The sequence below is a fragment of the Xenopus laevis genome, chromosome 1L (genome assembly GCF_017654675.1).
Source record: "Xenopus laevis strain J_2021 chromosome 1L, Xenopus_laevis_v10.1, whole genome shotgun sequence".
In the NCBI taxonomy this organism is placed as follows: domain Eukaryota; kingdom Metazoa; phylum Chordata; class Amphibia; order Anura; family Pipidae; genus Xenopus; species Xenopus laevis.
The window spans coordinates 118932235-118956007 of NC_054371.1; the positions used below are offsets into that span (position 1 = coordinate 118932235).

The 23773-nt window shown below is 37.6% G+C and overlaps 1 protein-coding gene across 1 annotated transcript in view; it reads right to left on the reverse strand.

Annotated features, from left to right (window-relative positions):
- zcchc7.L (zinc finger, CCHC domain containing 7 L homeolog) overlaps window positions 1-15594 on the reverse strand; it is an 88738-nt gene extending 73144 nt beyond the window's left edge. The window contains exons 1-2 of the mRNA XM_018256525.2: window positions 15439-15594; window positions 12166-12866 (exon numbers count right to left, since the gene is read on the reverse strand). Of these exons, the coding sequence (XP_018112014.1) occupies window positions 12166-12853 (688 nt within the window). The 5' untranslated portion in view covers window positions 12854-12866; window positions 15439-15594. The remainder of the gene's footprint in view (window positions 1-12165; window positions 12867-15438) is intronic.
- Between the last annotated feature and the right edge of the window lie 8179 nt (window positions 15595-23773).

A 23773-nucleotide genomic window follows, 5' to 3' on the forward strand; every position in this document is an offset into this window, starting at 1 on the left:
TGATGTTCGAATTTTTTTCTGAGGGTTTGGCCCTTGATTCGAGCAATTTGAGGTTTCTTTTCACCCAAAACTCGAACTATTAGAGTTTTCGTGTTGCGTGACTGAAACATGAGAATCAGGTTTTTCATATTCAAGTTCTTTCTTAAATAAGAAACCATTCTAGTTCATTTGAGGTAAGAAAAAAAACTCTATGGACAGACACACACATGCAGATTCGGGGAGATTAGTCGCCCGGCGACAAATCGCCTCTTCTTTGGGCGACTAATCACCCAGAACTGCCTTCCTGCCCAGCTAGAATCTAAATCGCCAGCGAAATGGCACACGGAGTGCTTCATTTTCCAAGGTTGCCCAAAGTTGCCTCAAGAGGAAACTACGGACGACTTCTGAAAATTAATCACTCTGATTCTGGCCGGCGGGAAGGCAGTTCGGGGAGATTAGTCGCCCAAAGAAGAGGCGATTGTCACCGGGCCACTGATCTACCCGAATCACCATGTGTGTCTCTGCCCTAAAACACGCCTAATTAAACTCAATATGATTGTTTTTCCTGCCAATATGGCTTCATGCAGCTTAGTTACCATCAAGTACTGTATTATTATTACAGGAAAAAAGGAAATAACTTAAACTTTAATTGTTTGCTTAAAATTGAGTCTATAGAAGAAAGCCTTCCCATAACCTGATAACGGGTTTCTGGATAACGGATCCCATACTTGTTATAATATATACAACTGAAGCATATGACATAAATATGTTTCCAGAAGAGAATACTCTTTTTATCGTGTACTCCTATGCTAAAATAAAAATGTAATTTCATATCTTATATCTAGGCATTAAATGGTGCTGGACTTTCAGAATCATATTCACAATATACAAAGAGATAGTAGAGAAAAGGAGTTATGTTTAATAGGACCTTGGCTTTTGACCTTTTTGCTTATTAGGCACAATCAAAAATGCCTAATTTTAATTCTTTAATAATCTTCATGAAGGCACGGAAAGTAGCAATTAAGCATTAATTAAATTTAGTTCTAACAACTAGAATGGTAACCAATAAAAACTCCACAAAAACACACACCAAAAAACACATACAAGCAGAAACAACCTCATTATGCAATATTTGCAACTGTAATAAATATGTATTTAGCAATGCAGTTAAGAAAACCAAACAGATGCATGATTAACACTGCTTTGCCAGGACAAATGTGAATATTAAATTAACTGGGTGGGTGACTATAGGCAGAATGAAATAGGCTATTCAGTTTCAAGCAGAATACTTCAGCTGATCCTAGGCAAGGCATTTTGAAGAAAGACGGATAAAAGAGAAAACATAGACACTTGTGCTTTTCCTGATAGACAACGAGGGTCGTGCATGAAAACGCTGAGACTGTTGCAGGTGATCACTTGAAGTGACAATGGCACAATATCAATCCATGCACCACTGGGCAAAATTTATAAGGCCTTGTATAAGAAGCCATATCTCAGCCAACACTCGTTTTATTAATAAAAACAGACATAGTCAGTCTAAATCTTCATGTAAAACAAAGACAAGAATCTTCTCTTGCATCCGTGATAAAATTATTAAAATTACCAGATTCTGAAATATCTATCTGTCTGCAACCAGTTTATTAAATAACCTTTTGAAAATGTGCTTACATAAAAAAAATGTAAGATGAAATACTGAAAAAAAAACTAAATTCTGTGCTACTCCATATCTCATACTTATAATTCCAAATTTTAATAAAGCCCAGAGATGGGAAAGCTTCTAAAACTTCTAATTTAGCAGTGAATTCAAATATATGACAAACTCTACCAGTCAATCAAAAGGTTATATTTGCTTTAAAAGTAATACAAACAAATAAAAGGTCTATTTATAACAGTGTTTATTTAAATTTACTCCACACAAGATAAAAGATAGCATTTGGGGAAATAGGCGAAGGCACTGGGTACAAAGGTATTCAACGAGTGATTACAACAGTTGCTAAATTATTTAGGTATAAATAATCCATGAATAGTCTGTAAATAATATCATTATAAACTGTGACTAGTGATGTCATCATTTATAAACGGTGAGTAGTGATGTCATTTTTGCCACATGACTCACTAAAACTTGTGTATTATAATAAAGTTCCCCTTATTGGAAAATATGAGGATATTATGAATTCCATGACCTGTATAAACCTGTATAAAAGCACTCAATAACAATATATAACAATAAGAATATATTTGGAGCCTTACAGAGCTTTTGGTTTTTAGAAGGGAGTCAACAACGCCCATTTGAAAGCTGCAAAGATTCAGAAGAAAAAGGCAAATAACTATAAAAAAATAAATAATGAAAACCAATTGAAAAGAAAGTTGCTTAGAATTGACCGTTCTATAACATAATAAAAGTTACCTTAAAGGTGAACCACCCCTTTAAAACTGTAAAACGAGATCTCTCACATTGTCACCTTTCCCTACCCATTTTTCTGAACACTTCACTCCATGTTATATACAGGTATCAGCCCGGTAATCCAGAATGCTAGGGATCTGGGGTTTTCTAGATGAGAGATATTTCCACAATATGGATCTCCATAACTACATTTACTAAAAAAGAAATTTAAACATGAATTAAACCCAGTAAGATTGTTCTGCTCCAATAAGGATTAATTACATCTTAGAATCAAATACAGGTATGGGACCGGTTATCCAGAATTCTCGGGACTTGTGGTTTCCTGGATAACGTATCTTTCTGTAATTTGGATTTTCATATCTTAAGTCTACTAGAAAATCATGTAAACATTAAATAAACCCAATAACCTTGTTTTGCTTATAGTAAGGATTACTTATATCTTAGTTTGGATCAAGTACAAGCTACTGTTTTATTATTACATAGAAGAAGAAAATCATTTTAAAAAATTTGCATTATTTGATTATAATGGAGTCTATGGAAGACGACCTTTCCGTAATTTGGAGCTTGTTGGATAATGGTTTTCTGGATAATGAATCCTATACATGTACAAGACACTTATTTTTAACACAGAGAAAAGGAAATAATTAATACAATTTTTAATTATTTTATTAAAATGATGTCTATGGAAGATGGCCTTGCCAAAATTGGGATAATGGGTTTCCAGAGAACAGATCCAATACGTATATTAAATATACTTCATTAAAATGTATTATTGGGTCACCGATGAGTCATTTCTCAATTCAAATAAAATACCTTAACAGCTGCAATTGAACCAAATCAGCAGTATGATCTAAACAAATAAGGATACACATGAACTAAATGGCACAATTAGTGTCATTTTCATTACATTTTTATGTATATTTCAGTATTTACAAACATTGGTTTTAAAAATAAACAAACACTGCAGGTTTATGAATCAAGATTACATCTTTCTTTCCTGGATCATAAAATGTCTAGAAATAGAAGCTATACTTCTATTTCAACTCATCAGTTTTAGAAGATGTATAAATAGATACATAAATAATTAAATTTGTGGCCCCGACTACTCCATGATTTTATGTGCCTGGCGATTTCATGAGGCAGATCAAACTATAAATGCCAGGATGGAAATCAATACTGTGTGTCCCCAGTCTGGTATTCAAAGATTCCACATTTTATGTATTTGATAAAAAGAATGAATAATGCAATCTTTAAAATAGCAAGCTTAATAAAAATGACTGTCCCTGTGCAAGAGCGTTTTCTATGTATAGACAAACCATATTATTGGAATTTATCTCAATATTTTCTGAAAACTACTCTAGCCAAATCCACCTTTTCCCTGTTTTTACCCTTATTTATTAATATACTTTCCTAAAAATTTTCTGTGCGAGAAAAAACCCTGAAAAAAATCAAATTGTATGAATTGTTCAGACTTTCCACCTGAAAACTCAATTTTTTTGGGAATTTTGCCTGAAAACCACAAAGTCTTCAGATTATTGCACAGCAAGATATCTTCGGGACTTCTCCCAGTGACTTATATGCAGGTCTGAGATGCAGATTCTGACTTTTCCCATCCTCTGATTTTCTAGTAAAAAAACACAATTTTTCGGGGTTTTTGGCATTCGGACTTTAATAAATAACCGCCTACGAGTAGGTTGCTAGACAATTTACGAGATGATACAAAAACATAAATAGTTTAAAGAATACATTGAGTTCACTGGAATTAAAACAACAATATAAAAGACTCGCAACATCAGGGCATCTTTGTGTTACTGGCATCTTAAGCCAGGAAAGTGAAAGAACGTCTGGTTATAACAGTGTAAGGACTTCTAAAGCATGCAGAGAGATGTATTAAAGTACAGTTCAAAGGGTATTTGCAAGCTGATTAATACAAGGCAGCATTTATTATTCATTGCAATACTTATATTAATAGAAATGGAAGTAATATTGAAATACATGGCTACCAATAGATGCACCCAAAATATAAATAATTTGCTGGAAATTTTCATTAATCTAGAATGATTTTTAACCTTTGATGTATAATATAACAATGCATATATGTCATGTCTATCTTTTTTATATGAAAATAGAAACTGCTTCAAATCCCCTCAAAGTAAGATGTATTTAATACATGCAGTTTGAATAAAAAGTGTGAATACTGGGACAGAGGGGGGGAGGGTGTTATGTGTTTGTGTAGATTTTGGTGCACTTAATTGGCATATTTGTATCATGGATGTATAAAGCCTTTAAACTGTTTTTGAATTAAAGGCAGCTAGAGGGCCTCAGGATGGTCATAAAGTACCTGCTCTTACTTATTAGTAGTCATACCCAAACAGCCTTTGTTTTAACATGATTGTGGTTGGACAGCTATGACAATAACAGCAAAAAGTGCAGCACTCACAATGTACAGTATATTTGCTTCTGCTACTACTACTGCAATTGTGATCAGGAAGCATTTAACTTGCAGACAGTATTCATAAATGTATGTGTCATAATTAAATTAACATGTGACAACCCCAATACTGTTACATAAACTGTAAAGACGGGATCTTCAACAGGTGACGCCCAAGTTGCTGCTGAACTGCACCCTTATGTATGCTAGTCATGGTGATGCTAGAAGTTGCAGTTCAGCTACAAACGGAGAGCCACAGGCTAAAGACCACTGCAGTGATAAAGAGCATATTTCCCCCCCCACGTGCTGTTTCAAAACACCCCAGTAACAACCACTCTCTTTACTGCAGTTTCCAATCATGTTTCTAACATACTTTATGTTTAAAGATTTATAAAAGGAATTTTAAAAAAAATGGACTTAAAAAATCATGAACTGGAAATTTATGATTACTGGAAACTGTAATTGGAAGACATTCCTACTGCCAAGGAGCTTACAGTTTTATTATTAGAGGGGGAGAGAGAGAGACAGAGAACGACAGTCAAATAAAAGTGAATCAGAAGTAGGTAGGTTTTTATGTGTTAAGCATATGCCGAGTTCTGGAATGCTTGTTTTAGTGTTATTGCTACTGTCAAGTATGTGAATGGGTTAATCATGTGAATATCTACTGATTCATAAGATCCTAAAAACAAATGATAAGAAAAAAATAAATACATTACTTCAATAAATTAGCATTTTCTACTTATTAACCCAAAAGGAAGAAAAACTGACAGGATTTGATTTAATGGTGACACGTTAGTAGCAGAAGCATTTCTAAACTGCACTTATAAATACCAGTAGTAAATGCACAATCATTAGGAAACTGACACTGGAAATCTTATAATCAACAGACTCAGAACTTTACCTGAACCGTTTTGGAATCTCTAGGCTGGGCATTAATAACTCAAAATGTCCTGACTTCTACTGACCACTGGAGCATCTTGGACACGGGACTGAAAGTAAGAGTGCCTCTGTGTGTTGGAGGGGGTGGTTAGGAATTAGTGCTACCAGACGTAACCAGGGTTTCATGCAAAGAACGAAAAAGGCATCTGGTAATCATCCTACTGTCTTCCTTTTTTGTCTCTGTCTTAGGAGGCAGTTTAAAGATTAGACACTTCAACTTGAGTTTATCCCAAAACTAATTTGTAATACTCAGACCACCCTTGAGCGTGAAAATATGTATCAATGGTGTTTTGCAATATTTACATTTTTGCTTAAAACAGTAAAACTGATTTGAACCATATAAATATGTGTTGGTAACAATACAAAAAAAAATATTTCCAAAATTGTTATAGTCAGTGAAGTCATGTAAACTAGATCAATTTTAAATCATACTGAACACGCTGAATGGAATCAGTCTAATTTTGTTTTACTTAGATAGATATATGTTCAGAAGATATTTTCCCCTCTGCTACCAACTAAACAGGAGGACAAAAAATCTTCAGGTTTCATTCAATAAAGGGATAGTAACATTAAAAAGAGAAGCACTTTATATACATTTTTATGCTGCTATCTGACCTGTTTGCAGACGATTCTATTCTATAGGTTTGTAGAGAGCCATCAATAAAATCTGAGCCCTGCTTGTTAGCAACATTTGATTATTAAAGATACTGGGAAATTTGACCAGTGTTTATAAATGAGCCTCACTGTATCCTAAATAGCTTATGTGTTGTGTGCTGTGCGAAGTGTGTCCTATAAGCCTAGATCTTACAGGGCCTCCACTGCTACACAGGCCATACCTTAATTCTACATGTTGTGCCAATACAAACCAACCCTAAATAGCATCTTTTTTTTTATTTCTTATTTTTTTTTTACACATGGTGGGTTTTGTCACAAGAAAAAGACAAGCGCATTTGGGCTGAAATTCTCCCCTTATGCTCAGTGGCAGGGGGTGCCACAGTATGCCAAGTTGGTGGTGAGTTTTGACATCATCCTGTGCCTGTTTCAGACCACTGATGATTTCTCCTTTTTGAAACTTTTATCTGCCGATGCACCATGTCAACTGGAGTGGTTCCGATACGTCTCACTTATAATACTTGGCAGCCCACACACTGGACCCCAAAATGAGGGCTCTAATGTTTTACTTGTCAGAGGCAAGAATGTATTTTCAGTAGGAGACATTGAATAGCTTCTAGCTCAGGGCTGAGCAACTGCACATCAGTAGGCCAGTTGTGGACAACCAAAGAATTATTACAGCCAAAATTCTGCCCATAGTCTTCACAGACTTCTTTGTATTACATCAACATTTTAATACATCATGATCAACAGAAATGTATATTTATGTATATATGATAATACTGGCAATGTCCTGTTTATTACCATTCCTAATTTATATAGCACCAAGATTTTCAACAAATTTTTACAGAGATTATACATCATTTAATTCAGTCCCTACCTCAGTAATGTTTACAATCTAAGGCTCGACACATACACACAACTATGGTCCACTAAATTGAGACCTAATTAATCGGCCAGTATTAACCTAGGACCCAAGCTCTGCAAGGCAACAGTGCTAACTACAGTGTCTACATGCTACCCATAATTACTGTATTAAGAGTATGTTATTATACATTTTTCTACATGTAGCACAAAGGATCCTCACACAACAGGTCTTTTTTTAAAACTTTATTCTAACAAATATGCCTCTTGTCCTGAACCGGAGAGTATAAAGATGTTGGTTTATTTTGTTTATACACAGATTTTCTCTGCCAACCAGTTCTTGTTAATGTATAAATAAAATAAAAAAACTCATTATCGAACAAAAGTGGACTTGGTCCTATAATACAATGAGAAAATCAATAGGGTTTGGGGTAGATGGATGCTAATTATAGTGGGAATAAACAGCAACTATTGGACTACTATATATGAAGTCCTATGCCATTTTTAAAACTATGCACTTATATATTTACTGCTACAGTTTATAGAAATTACAGTCTTTTGTCTATCTTTTCCTTTTGCAGTTCTCTGATTTAACATTGTATTTTTTTTACTTTATTCTACTGTAATAGGTACAACTAGGTTAACTCTTGTAAACTAGCTTAATCTCACACATGCTGTATGGTTATTGTTATGCAAATATGAAAATAAATTGTCCATCAATAAATTTAAAACAAAAAAAGAAGAAAGGAGCTAGTTTTCAGTACATATAATGTATTTTGTTGGTTTAGATGCACAACATCACTTCTATGTTAAGTTATACTTCTATTGCTAGTCCTCTGCTCGGCCAGGAATTTATAACAAAATACAAGCACTGAAAATAATCAAATCACATTTAAGAGTCTCTATGAAGGCGGATATGGCAGAAGCAACTCTATTTCTAAGAACAATACTTTAGTTAATATTGGATTGTATTTAACAGCTATTCTACAGCTATATGAAAGGTTAAATTAATGTACAGTACAAGTTTTTTAGGTTTTCCAATTGTTTTTGGTTTGTGTAGTTTAACATTAATTTTGGCTTAGAATTTCGAAAGGAGGTGGTTTATATTTTTTGAGCTTTGGCAGTAATAAAATGCCTTGTATGTTCTGTACTTAACTTCGTTCAATTAACATGGAAATTACACGAATATATTAAAGGATCAGGAACAAAAAAAAATTAAAGTGTTTTAAAGTAATTAACATATAATATACTGTTAGCATGCACTGGTAAAAGCTGTGTGTTTGTTTCAGAAAGACTACTATATTTTATATAAATAAAATGCTGTGTAGCTATGCGGACAGTTTTACCAGTGCAGAGCAACATTACATTATATTTTCATTCCAAATCGAAGGATTTATATACGGACACCACAGCCCTTATTTATACGTACCCTTCACAAAAAATAATGTAACAATAATAATTGCAATGTAATGTTTTATGTTACAATACAAAAGAAAATATTGCTGCACCCCTCATTCTCTAGTATAAAATATCTGGGTCACATGCAGAGATTAAATAGTTTCTATGAGGAAGAACAATAAGACTTAAAGTCCATTTGGTTCTCATTAAAACTGCACTTGAATCTCAAAGACTAGCAAAAGAACAATGACAAACAACTACCAATATTTAGAATATTTAGTGATGTTGGACCAATAGTAAATTTAAAATGGAGAATGGACATTTCATTAGGGAAAACAAGTTAATAGATAGATAAAAAGACCATAAATGTAAGATTTAATAATTAGAAACATATACAACAGGAAGCCATTATATATGTCTTCATATCCAAATATCCAAATTTAGAATCCTAAATAAATTTAATGGACAGCATACAATTATCAGTGACAACCGAAACAGAGGAACAGGACATTTGACTGGCTCTGAATGAATGTTGCACAAAATTAGAATACAGAAGAAGCAAGTTGTGGAATGCCAAAGTTATATTAGCTTACATGCCTGTTAAATGGCTGTGAATAACTTTCCTAGGACCAATAAATACATTTCTGCAGCTTCGTTATGTACATGAATACAAGCTGCATACAGTAGTTCTCAACTAGATGCTTTTTGCAAAAGTTGGGTAAATAGATTAGCCCTAACTATGTAGCACAGACGTCTTCATTTTATGCTGCAGAAAACAGTTGTTTGTAAGCATGAACATAACTTGAGTACATTATTTTAGACCATTTTAAATTAGTTTATTTGTGCTATCCCATTCGAATGCTCTCTGAATTCAAATGTTTTGACATTCTTGAAATACCCAGTTGGCCCATGGCCATATTTGCAGATGCATGGTCTGTATTTTTCTCCTTTAGATAAGCAGCAACTGCCTTCATTATTTTGTTTACAAAGAACAAAGGTTTGCAAATTGTCGAAGATTCACAGGGACTAGATCCACCTGTAAATGTCCTCTCCCTTACGCTGCATCCCTTCGGGTATATTGCTTTCTTTTAAACGTGTATTCAAGCATGCCTCCTAATGTGATAGAGAATGAATGAAAAACACAGACTGATAGCAGCTTGCTTTAGCATCATTCTAGAATATACACTGATAAGCAAACCACAGTTTTGTTCTATAAATAAAGGAACCTTACACCTAAGATGTTTAGTGAGAAGTGGAAAATTATGCATTTCAGAAATGTTATAATACAATCTTTAAATTGCAATTCAGGAGCCTGAAAAAGTAAATCTATTACCAAACAATATTTTTACCAACTATCACAGTCAAAACATATCTGGGTGCACCAAGGTCAGAATGTTTAAAAGCAATGGCAAATATAGGGTACTCTATAGAAGGACCAGACTGAAGGCCATACAGGGTGAGGTTTGGGGCAAGTCCCTATTTGCTTCCCTCAGTACCCACATAATTATAGCAGGGAGACTGTTACGTCAATGTTTTCTATAAATCTATTTTGTGGCCTTTCACTTACAAGTAGACTATAGCAGTTGTAGCAAGGGAGACTTTTGATGAGCAGGTTGCGTACTATTTAAAAGTTAGAGTTTTGAAGTACAGCCAATACTAGTTACATGGCTAAATGATTGATTAACCTCCTGTCAGCATTAGGTTGATTCCACTAATTGGAAAGGATGCTGTATACTTTTTGTAAAATAATGCATACAAATACTTATACAGCAACTGAAGCTTACAGCCTCAATTATACTCATACTACAGCATATGCTCATATAGCGCATATACATGTACTATTACTGTCATAAAAGTTGCAGCCAGAGAGAGAGACATACAGCTACATGTACTCATATAGACAAGCAAACATAAAGCCACAGACTGATACATAAGCACAGACATCCTTGGAAGCACACTGCTACATATTAATATAATCTTACATATATACTCAAAAAGTCACAGAACCATGCAGAAACAGAGACATATACATACATCTACAGAACGTAAATCTGCAGACATCTCTTCCAATAAAGCTCTAAAGCCACACTTTACAAAGGGTGTACAATATAAGAAAGGTGATGGTTAAAAAGCATAGAGTCTTAGGAGTCTTGTGAGAAGTGGTTCGCACAGGACAGGGGTGGTTGAACAAAGGATACAGAGGGCAAAAAAAACCTGCACAGTGAGCATAAAACTTACATAGAGACTAGGACGGGGTCCAAAGAATGTACATGGTGAGCATGGTGGGGACCAAAATATGTACAATTTAGGATAAATCACTCTGGAGAACCATAGCCGTCAAACAAGTGATCTCTCTGCCTGTGTCAATATATATAAGAAGCTGAAGTATGACATTCAGATATGAAGTTCCACTAAGCATATACTTCCTTTCCACCTCCACATGCATGCCATCAATTTGACTGGCGGAATCACGCCATGGAAGTTGCACATGCAGGGTCTGTTCATATACAGACACTTGCTTTGTTGGCCACATAACAGCCAGTATCTGGCTCCCTAGCAGTCGTCGCTGACCAGAAGAATGTTCACTGGCCACGGCTTTAATTGGGCATGGTCCTCGCCAGGAGATCCCTAACAGTAAGACACCATATGCGAAGCCAAACACAGTGACCCCCAACTCCACTGAGCAGATCTGCATTTACAGAGTGGGGCCTTATTGGGTTTTTCATAAAAGGAGGATAGGGATTTGCTTTAGTGAAAAAGCATTTAGTTTAGATTTGGCTAGCCAAGCTGCTACTGGCAAGTCGCTCCCACTCACTTCAATTGCAGGCAGCCGGTGAATAGGAAAACAAGACAATTTTGGGTAAAAATGGGACAACATTTTGGTGACATGCTTTGTAATTTGCAGGACCACACACAAAAATGTACAATTGAGGTTAGATTGTATGCGTAAGGTCTTGCTGTTAGATTCATAAAAATGGTTCTAAAGAGAAAATTAAAGAATGGAAGATACAATTGAGTAAATGATCAACAAGTGAAAGTCATAACCTGAATTTTCATGAGAACAGTTTGCCTTTAAAGCGAAAGTTTTCTTTTGAAGGCAACTTTTAGTATAATGTGAACATTGTTATTCTCAGCCAGCTTTCATTTGATCTTATGTTTTTAATTGTTTGTGTTGTTTTGAATTACTCAACTTTGCATTCTGGTTGCAGGGGGTAAACAATCTAATGCTAAATTGTAATATTATTTTCCATAAATAAATGCTCCGTTTAACTCACTTCATTTTTCCCTTCCAACCACTCGAGTCCCTGCTCTTTTGCTTGTGTAACTGTAACTCTAACAGTTTCAGAACCAGATGCATAATCAAATGTTAATCCAAAAAGCACAAAGAATAAGAAAAACCAATTAAAAATTTTCTTATAATATCACCAAGTACAGCATCCTAAAAGTTATGATTAAAGTGAAAATGTAAGCTTCAACCTTATGTAAAAGTTTTATCTTGTGCCTAAACTGAGCATTCCGTTAACAAAAAAGCACTGACCTTCATCATCGGATAAGATTTTATAACCTTCAAGGTTCAGCTGAATACTTGCATCTCCATCCTCTTTTGCCCTGCCAAGCAGCATCCAGTTTTCCACATCACTCATGTCACTTTCCGAAATAATGATATCATTCTCTGATTTGTTGGCTTCTTCATCCTCTGAACTTCCCCTTATCACTAGGACTTCTTGAACATATCCACCACTGTAGTTTTTACTGGAACTATTTTGGCAGGACTTCTGGCTTTTAAAATTATTACTTTGAGGTGCAGAAACTTTTGGAGTAGAATGGGAGCATGGACCACAAAGTGACTCTCCTTGTACATAAGTACTGGAATATTTCTTTTTTATCTTGCTGCTATATACACTGTCTTCTTCTGTGGTGTCGGACAGGATTATGACAGGACAGGTGTCTGAAACCTTTGCATCACTATCAGACAAAATAATAATGTCTACTGGTTTATCATCTTTTTCTGTACAAGCATTATTCTGTTGCTTGGCACCTGGCACATATGTTACACTATCCCCACCTGTATCCTCTTCAGGTTTGGATTCACTGAGATTTTGAGAATAATGTACTTGACTGTAGAGATGAAATTCCAATTCACTGTCAATGCTCTCATCACTGGATGTCTCCTCATGGTACAGTTCATCCTCATAAGCTTTAAGGTCTTCATCACAATTAAACATTTTGATGAAGGCTCTGTTTAGATAAAAACCACAATTAGAAAAGTGGAGAAGCAAAACAAATCATTAAAAGTGCTACAGCCTTAGCCTTTCTAATTTAGAATTAAAGGACAAGGAAAGTTAAACTAAAGAAGTAAGCTAGAAATGTTGTACATTATGTTTTAGGCTTCTGTACCAACCCCAGACAACCACAGTACTTTAGCAGTAAAGATGTGTGTCTCCAAAAATGCCCCAGTAGCTCCCCATCTTCTTTTCTGCTGATTCACTGCACATGCTCTGTGCTGCTGTCACTTACTGAGCTTAGGGACCCACTCAAAATATACAGTACACGTAGAATAGAAATGTCGCAATATATGGCTGATTAGTAATTAATACAGATAATTACTACATAGCAGACAGAAACCAGTGCAATTAGCATCAGAATTTAATAATCAGCCCTGTAGCATCAGCTTATATTACAGACAAACCTCATTTTCTGCTGGATAATTTGTGGCAACCCCTAAGCTTAGCTCCTCAACAGCTGCTCAGAGCCCACTGAGCATGTGAGTATCACAGACACTTTCCAATATGGTGACCCCCTGTGACAAGTTTGAAGTCCTGCATCATTGCTTCTATTGAGAAGCTGAAACTTCAGGCTGGTGCAATAAGTTTAGTATATAAAACATGGCATTTTAGCCCTATTCATATTTAGGGTTTCCTTCTCCTTTAATGGATGCTATACTACTATAAAAGAAGACATTGGTTGTGGATAAGAGGTTTTAAAGACAACTGAAAAGCTACCTAATTGTAATAAGCTGATAGCTAATTATATTAAGATAACTGCTTCGTTGATCTATGTACAGTAGAACACCCATTTAACGTTTTTCAGGGGACCAGAAAAAAATGGTGTAAAATCCAGGAAAATGTAAAATCAGGGAAATGTATTATGCATAATATATAGGTGGGACCACAAATCAACAATGTAAAAATCCATTTAACGTTTTTCAGGGGACCAGAAAAAAATGGTGTAAAATCCAGGAAAATGTAAAATCAGGGAAATGTATTATGCATAATATATAGGTGGGACCACAAATGAACAATGTAAAATCAGGGAAACCTTAAAATCAGGGGATGTAAAATTGAGGTTTCACTGTAATTAGTATACCAAGGAGTGCAGATAGATATATATATATATATATATATATATATATGTATTTCAATAGTAAGTAAAACATTTTGTCCTAGACATAAATGCAGTTTTAAGAAGTTTGGGTAATATACATCTTAAAGAACAAGTAAAGTAAAATTTACTGGGTGGGAAGACATTGAAAATGTTATGTACCTGCCACTAAATAAAACTGCAGCCACACGTGCATTGTTAGGAATGCACCAAATCCAGGATTGGGTTCGGGATTCAGCCAGGATTCGGCCTTTCAGCAGCATTCTGATTCGGCCAAATCCGAACGGAATCCAAATTCTAATTTGCATTTGCAAATTAGGGGCGGGAGGGAAATCACATGACTTTTTGTCACAAAACTAGGAAGTTAAAAGTGTTTTCCCCTTCCCATCACTAATTTGCATATGCAAAATCGGATTTGGTTCGGTATTCGGCCGAATCTCTTGTGAAGGATTTGGGGGTTCGGCCAAATCCAAAATAGTGGATTCGGTGCATCGCTATGCATTATAGCAAATTTTGTGACTTTACTATGCTACATATGTGTTAGTCCCGGGCAGTAAAAGGTATTCCCTGGGAAAAGAAAACAAGATTGCGGAATATATATATATATATATATATATATATATATATATATATATATATATATATATATATATATATATATATATATATATATATATACACACACACACACATACATATATAATATAAAACATATATATGATTTTTTTTACCGTTCTCTTTCAATCCCTGCTAATCTACAGATGGAGAGACTCAGCCTCACCAGGATTACAAATGTTGCTCTAACATACAGACGCCCATTCAGACTCCTTGTGGATATCAACTTTAATTCTGAGCCACATTACAATATACATTCAACACTATTAATAATTACAGAGACTAAAAATTTAAACTGCTATTGAAAACACTATTCATTATTTTCGGTTCTCTGGTTCTCTTGAAACAACATAGCATGTCACTTCTCCTCCAAGTCTGTTCAGCTGGTTTCTTCTACATTGTCTCAGGTGTCAGGGCTAGGAACCCTAGCAATGCGGACAACCTGACAGATACTATGTTCAATGGCAATTACATATATAAATAACTTTAAAATCTGTGAAACTTTTTAATGAATGCATATATGAAAGTTAATTAGAATTACATTTTCTTCCATTATGTAAAAACGTTATAGGGGAGATGAATCCTTTTAAATATATGACATCTGCATGCTACTGTTATTCGTCCTATGAGATGCCGTGACCCCTGCTACAGATGGAGAGACAGCCTCACCAGGGTTAGAAATGTTGTTCTAACACATGAAGCCCGTTTCTGACTCCTCAGTGGAATAATTTGCAAATAACCAAAGAAAAGAAAGGCACAAAGTACATATATTAAAGGCAATAAACCATCACTTAACCCTCCTTCCACTACTCACTGCGTTCCAGGCCAATGCCACACACAACACAAGCATGGAACTACTCGTGTCGCTTCCTGAGCGCCACTCGATGACGTAACGGTAGTAGGAGCCAGACGGGCTGCTAGTGATGACGTATAGGCTCTTTAACACCGTCGTGGCCAAAAAGCCAGCATTTCATTCTAGCTGCATTTGATTTCCTGTGTACGGATTCAAGATAAAAGACGTGTTAAAATTACAAACAAAAATCAATAAGAATACAATTTACAGGGGCACGTTGGCACCACATAAGGGCAAATTTAATAAAAATAAAAGTTTCCAAAAAAAAAAACGTCTTTATAACAATACCAGTGGCATACCTCCTAACATTTTGGAAGTAAAAAGAGAGACAAATATTTTTTTTCCGCACGTAGCGCAGCATTTTTTGACCACATCCCTTTCTGTGGCCACACCCCCTAATTATCATGTTTGTTTTACAAAATTTGGCAGGTTATGAAAGTTTGAAAATATTTCTCCTTATCTAAACTGTGTTTTTTGGTCTCAAAATTGTTACAAAGTATCTTATTTGCACCTGTTACCTGTTCTGGGCTCTCTGCTAAAAGCCAATTAAGTGAGAAACTTTGTTTCTTTTTCTGGCTGTTCAGTGCAGACTAAAGAGGGACTTTCCAGTACAAATGAGGGACTGCGGGTTGAGCTGTCAAAAGAGGGACTGTCCCTCCGAAAAAGGGGTTACCCATGGGGTTACCCATTGTTGTGGGTTTGGGTAGAGGTGCAGGTCATACTGGGGAAATACAGTGCCCTGTGGACTGTGGTGCATGCAGATATGGAGTGGGAAGTTGTGGGGTGGGTACGGTTGGGTGCTGGACTGGTCCTACAACTACATAGCAGCTTTTTGCGAGCGCGATACTAGGGTCAGGTGTTGGTTGGGTTTTTCCTGACCCGCACATCCTTAGCAAATAAAAATAAAGACCAGGTGAGGTGGCAAGATACAAAGTATTGTAGAGAGGCTACCCTGACTGTATCAATATATGTATATGGAAATTATTATGATCTTAGATATAGATATATACCACCTCGTTTACTATTAGTAAGCACGGCAATAGGTGCAAAAGCAAAACATGTTAACTTGCACACTGAAAAGGCTATATACATGTTTTATTCAGTGGTGTACCTATAGGGCTGCCACCTTTTCTGTGAAAAAAATACCGGCCTTCCTATATATTTATCTTATTTCCCTATGAATGACATTGGGATTAACCATCATTTTTACCGGCCAGGTGGCAACCCTACATACCTAAGCACCTGTGGGCCCGGGTGCAGGATGTGCACCCAGCCCCTAGGGTTGCCACTTTTACCGGTAAAAATGATGGTTGATCCCAATTTTATCAATACGGAAAAAAGATAAACATATAGGAAGGCCAGTATTTTTTTCTGGAAAAGGTGGCAACCCTACCAGCCCCCCACACCAGACCCCCCCTCTCCAAATGTGAGTGGCAGTGCCCTGCCACCAGGGATAAAACTTATTGTGGCTGCGGCACTGAATCACCTGCCTCTATTACTGTAACAGTGGTGCAAGGAAACCCTGCCATTGACCAGGAGGACCTTTTTGTAGTGCATCCAACCATACTTTTTTTATACTCTTTTTTTGCATCTGCAAACTTATTCAGTAGGAAGGAGAATGTGAATGCCCTCTTTACCCATAGTAACATGGAGGTGCAAGTGAACAATTTTGTAGTAGGCACAATCATGCAGCAACCCAGGGACAATGTTGCATAATTGAAAAAAAACAACAGTTTAAGGGGGTTTGCACTTGGCCCTAGGGTTGCCACCTGGCCGGTATTTGACTGGCCTAGCCGGAAAATCACTAGCTAGGACCGGCACTGGTAAATTTGACATGCTCCATAATGCCAGCTTGCTCTACCCCTCTCCGCTGCGGAACACCTCTTCTAACCACACGACCGCCTAGTTCCCCATTTCCCCTCACGTTTTTCCAGCCCCAACCCACCTGTTCCCCCCATATGTCATAGACCCATCAAGTCCCAAATTATGTCACAACCCTGCCCATAAGTGACATCAAGGTCTGCCCCTGACCCAAAGGCCGGTAACAGGAAAGTAAAAAGGTGGCCACCTGTCCGGTTTTGACCCGGACAGCCCGGATTTTTGAAAGGCTGCCCGGGTCAAAACCAAACTAGGAAAATCAGGCAGGATTGCCTATGATTGATGCTGATCGCCACATCATCACCACGTCTCAATCCGCCCGCCCCCAGCGCCACATCCCAGCCCCGATTATGTCACGGCCCGCCCCCTGCCTGGGTTCAACCAGACCCAAAGGTGGCATACCTCCCAACTGTCCCATTTTGAGCGGGACAGTCCCTCTTTTGACAGCTCAACCCGCAGTCTCGGATATGTACTGTTATGTCCCAAGTTTCTCTTTGCTCTACTGTACTGAACTGCCAGAAAAAGATACAAAGTTTCTAACTTAACTGGCTATTGGTAGAGAGCCCAGAATACATACTTTTGTAATGGTTTAAGATAAGATAAGTATTTACACAACTTAAAGGGCAATTCACCTTCATTAGCAAAACTGTAATAACACATAAAAACCAATGCCAAATTTTGTAAAATGAACAGGGTAATTAGGGGGTGTGGTCACAAAATGGGCGTGGTCAAAAACGTTTCACCACGCTACGTGCGACAAATCTTTTTGTCCCTCTTTCTGTTTCAAACGTGTTGGGAGGTATGAGGTGGCAACCCTACTTGCCTTTGCTCCAACTACTCTCTTGGCAAGCACCTTTTCCTCTGGACACATGGATGTTTTGTACAGGTGGTGACAAAACATCCCTGCTTTACCCCCTGCCAGCTAACATGCAAATTGCCACTGGAGAAACATACAGGATGTACAAACCAGGGACATTTTATTGCCCACTGTAGCCAACAAAACGTCCTGTGTATCATTGCCCTAAAGGAGAACTAAAGCCTAAGTAGGATTGTGGCAGGACATTCTGTATTTCAGTGCCTTCCATATGGCGGGCCGCAGCCCCCCCCCTCCTCCCCTTGTGTTGCTCCCCACATGAAAGTGTGCCTGCTATGGCTGCTTACCTTGTGTAAACTTTAAAAGGTATTAGTAAAGAGATCAATTTGCCCCTGCATTGTTTAAACCTCAAATTCAGACTGTTATCCCCTGTATTGTCACATATTTAATCCCCCTGCATTGTTCACACTTGTAACACCTCTATTGATCACACCCCTAAAGCACTGTACTGTTTACATGTCAGAACCGGACCAAAATGTTCCCACGTTGTTCACATGTTCACACCTCAGACAAAGACACCAGCATTGTGTCACTGTATGTAGCACAGAATTAACTGTTAATCTTAGAGTGGCCCTGATACGTTTCCCTCTCATCTGCTGTGTTTTTTCTTCCCTATACTCCTTGTGTGTGCCATACTCTGCCTGTCCTATGCTCCCTGTGTATGCCATACTCTGCCTGCTCTATACTCCCTGTGTGTTCCATACTTTGCCTGTCCTACGCTCCATGTATGTGCCATAATCTGCCTGTGCTACACTCCCTGTATGTGCCATAATCTGCCTGCCCTATGATCATTGTATATGCCATTGTCTGCCCTATTGTTCACACACCTAAAGCACTGTACTGTTTATACCTCAGACCCAGACAGAAAGTACCCACCTGTTTACAGTTACACCTCAGACAAAGAGGCACCAGCATTGTGTCACTGTAACATAGTAACATAGTAAATTAGGTTGAAAAAGATACACGTCCATCAAGTTCAACCTTTTAACTTTTTTTAACTTGCCTAACTGCCAGTTGATCCAGAGGAAGGCAAAAAAAAACATCTGAAGCCTCTCCAATTTGCGTCGGAGGGGGAAAAAATTCCTTCCTGACTCCAAAATGGAATCGGACTAGTCCCTGGATCAACTTGTACTATGAGCTATATTGCATAACCCTGTTTTCCCTCACTTGCTAAAAAGCCATCCAACCCCTTCTTAAAGTTATCTAATGTATCAGCCAGTACAACTGATTCAGGGAGAGAATTCCACATCTTCACAGTTCTCAAGGTAAAAAAACCCTTTCTTCTAAACGGAATGGGTGACCTCGTGTCAACTGGAAAGACCTACTGGTAAATAAAGCATTAGAGAGATTATTATATGATCCCCTTATATATTTATACATAGTTATCATATCACCACTTAAACGCCTCTTCTCCAGCGTGAACATCCCCAATTTGGCCAGTATTTCTTCATAGCTAAGATTTCCCATACCTTTTACCAGCTTTGTTGCCCTTCTCTGTACAATAATGTCCTGTTTGAGTGATGGAGACCAAAACTGTACTGCATATTCTAGATGAGTCTTACCACTGCTCTATAAAGTGGAAGTGACCGCTTCCTGCCGTGAATCTATGCCCCTTTTAATACAGCTCAAGACCTTATTTGCCCTTGATGCTGCTGACTGGCATTGCTTGCTACAGTCAATTTTATCATCTACAAGGACTCCAAGCAGTGGCGGAACTACCGGGGGAGAAGGGGGTGCGATTGGGTCAGGGCCCGCACCCCCTCAGGGCCCCCTGGCAGCTCGCGCACCACGAATTCTGCTGGGTCTGGCCGTACGGAGGGCGGCGGGGGGGGCGGCTGCGCCTCCTGCGCCAGGGCCCGCCCCCTCTAGTTACGTTGCTGACTCCAAGGTACTTTTCCATAATGGATCTGCCTAGTGCAGTCCCATTAAGAGTATAAGTGGCTTGGATATTTTTACAACCCAGGTGCATGGCTTTAAAGTTACCAACATTGAATCTCATTTGCCACTTAGCTGCCCAGATTGCCAGTTTGTCAAGATTCTTTTGCAAGGATGACACATCCTGGATGACATTTATTGGGCTGGATAGTTTTGTGTCATCTGCAAACACGGATACATTACTTACATTACCCTCTCCTAAGTCATTACTAAACAAGTTAAATAAAAGTGGACCCAATACTGAGTCCTGAGGGACCCCACTAAGAACCTTACTCCAAGTATGGTTCCATTTGGTACCATTTACAACCACCCACTGTAACCGATTCTGTAGCCAGTTTCCTATCCATGTGCAAACGACTTCATTAAGTGAATTTGTGGGGCACGGTATCAAACACTTTGGCAAAATCCAAATATATCACAACTACTGCCCCCCCACTGTCCAGCATCTTACTTACCTCATCATAAAAAGCAATCAAATCTGAAATAACCTATCCTTCATAAAGCCATGCTGATTGCTGCTCATAATGCCATTCAGTAGGACAACATTTTGAATGTGATCCATTAACAAGCCTTTAAATAATTTGTCCATCACAGATGCCAAACTGGCCTATAATTGCCAGGCTGAGATCGTAATCCCTTTTTAAGTATTGGAATGACATCAGCTGTATGTAGCACAGTATACACTGTTCATCTTAGAGTGGCCCTGATAAGTTTCCCTGTCTTCTGCTCTATTTTACCTTCCCTGTGCTCCTTGTGTGTGCCATACTCTGCCTACCCTAAGATCCCTGTGTGTGCCATACACTGTCTGCCCTATGCTCATTGTGTGTGCCATACTCTGCCTGTCCTATGCTCCCTGTGTGTGCCATACACTGCCTGTCCTATGCTCACTGTGTGTGTCATACTCTGCCTGCCCTATGCTCCTTGTGTGTGCCATACTCTGCCTGCCCTATGCCCATTGTGTGTGCCATACTCTGCCTGCCCCATGGTCCCTGTATGTGCCATACTCTGTTTGCCCTTTGCTCATTGTGTGTGCCATACTCTGCCTGCCCAATGCTTATTGTTTGTGCCATACTCTGCCTGCTCTATGCTCCCTGTGTGTGTCATACTCTGCCTGCCCTATGCTCATTGTGTGTGCCATACTCTGCCTGCCCTAGGCTCATTGTGTTAGGGGCCCCTAATAACAATTTTCAAATGCTAACAAACCCCCAGAACAAACCCTTCTAGACTCATGTCCCACAGGTAGTATAGGACAGGCAGAGTATGGCATACACAGGGAGCATAGGGCAGGAAGAGTATGGCCCTCTGCCTGACATATGCTCCCTGTGTGTGCCAATTATGTAATAACTCACATAATTATGCTGAAATGCTGGGTAAAACTACTGCATCGTGTTTTAAAAACATTGCATTTGCATCTGAAATTACACAATGCACTTGCAGTAAGTAAATGACCCGTTCGGTCTTTCTTTGAAATAGTTTACAACTTTACCACTTATTACATGTGTCAGGTGCAATCCTTCAATGCTTTAAATGCCAGCAGAATTTTGCATTTCATTTGCATACATTTAGTGCTCTCTCGTTTTAGGGGCATTTCCTGGGGGGATTTTTCGTTTATCTAGGAAAACTATACATTGTTTAGTTTGGGAGAACCTGAGGTTTTTTTTTGGGGGGGTATTCCCACTTCTAAAAAAAGATTTAGGGCTCTAAATACAAAAAAATTTATACCCAAAAAATATTTTATTTTATGCACAAAAATGTAACTGATTTGGAAAGCCTCAAGTGTCTTAAACGTGCCAACACCAGATCTGTATAGTTTTATGAAGATTTCTGACTTTTACAGATTAAAAGCAGCAGGATATTACCAAATTTCCAAGCACTACAGTAGAATATGGCATACTTTAGATTCCAAAGCCAATAAATCAGTAGATGTACCCCAGGAAACCATATATTTTTGAAACATATACATTCTGTCAAATCCAAAATGGGTAATCATGTCTTTCTGCTCCTAATTCCCAAACATCTGAACTTGCTGGTTTCTATAAGAATTTATAGAATTTCTGCTTGCTTTGTGCTCTGATGTTATATTGTCGTAACTATTGTTGAAAAAAATTGGTACGCATTTGTACATAAAATGTAGTTCTGTAACATGGCCGTTACTTCGCATTCTGTAACTGTAACTGGATTATTTATATTGCTGTTAACAGAATGTAATTTGGTTTTATATTTCTGTTAGAGACTACATAAATAAAAATATTTAAAAAAAGAATTTATAGAATTTATAGAATGTGGGCATACCCATTGGGTATGTGGGCATACCCATTGGGTATGTGGGGCATACCCATTGTATGCCCCACATTTCATAACGTATTGCCATAAAATATCTTAAATATGAATACCAGGGTTATACTGAACAATTTGATGCCCAATATGCATAGATTTACCAAACTATGTGGGGTACAGAGGCACCCAAATAACAATAGTGTATATGAATTTTCACGGCTGACACTCTGGTTGCTGCAATGTGAGCATTCGGTGTGTGTATTATGTGCCATAATACACCTTAACAGTACAGAGACCCTATAAAACCATATGTTTCCAGAAAGTACATATTCTATTGAATCCAATTTTAGCTAAGCCAAATTGGTTTATGGACAGAAACAAGCGAACAGCACCTACTCAGAGCTGAAAAAGCAATAAAATAGCAAAACATGTAATAAAATGGCTAAAAATGCACCAAAATCAGCAATCACCAGTGCTGGGGGTCCAGGAAGATTGTGCAGCACCAGGACATGTAGCTTCTATGTGCCACTCCTTCACCTGTTCTGCTCATTGCCTGCAGCTTGAAAAGCCACTCTTCCGCTCCCCAACCCAGAAGTGCTGAAGATCATAGAATCTACCTTCTGTGGCACTTAGGTACTTTCATCCAGAGAATGTAGATTCTACGATCCGCGGCACTTAAGGGGTTAAATATACATGTTCATATTTTAAGGGTCATTGAGATTTAATTTGTTTTGATGTGATGGATGCAATTGGTGCAACTGCACATGAGGCAGTTAGACTGGAATTCTATAAAAAAAAATGCTAAATTGTGGATAAAAAAACCCCATAATTTTTATCTGAATTGTCTGTGAAGGTTCTCATTCAGGCCATGATATATCTATAGTAATAAGTCAAATCAACTAGACTATTTTTTCTCTTGCAGATGTTTCACTAGTCATCCAACTGGCTTTCTTAAATCAGAATGAGAATGTTATTCTCAATTAAGAAAGCCAGTCGAGAATGTTATTCTCAATTGAGAAAGCCAGTCGGATGACTAGTGAAACATCTTCAAGAAAAAAAAAACAGCAAGTCCAATTGATTTGAATTATTACTATAGATGCATCTGAATAGCACTTCTCACACTGTACACATTCTTTAATTACTCTTCATGTCTATAATGTGTTCTACTAATTAAGTTTATATGCAAAAGTTTTTTAGCATTGTATTTTATGCAAAAGTTTTTTTCCAGTGCATGCAGTTGTGCATAATTCATCAGTTAAAGTTGAAGGGGCATGTTGACCTTTGCCACAAGGAGCGTGTATAGATACAAGTACATTTCTAAATAGTGTCAGT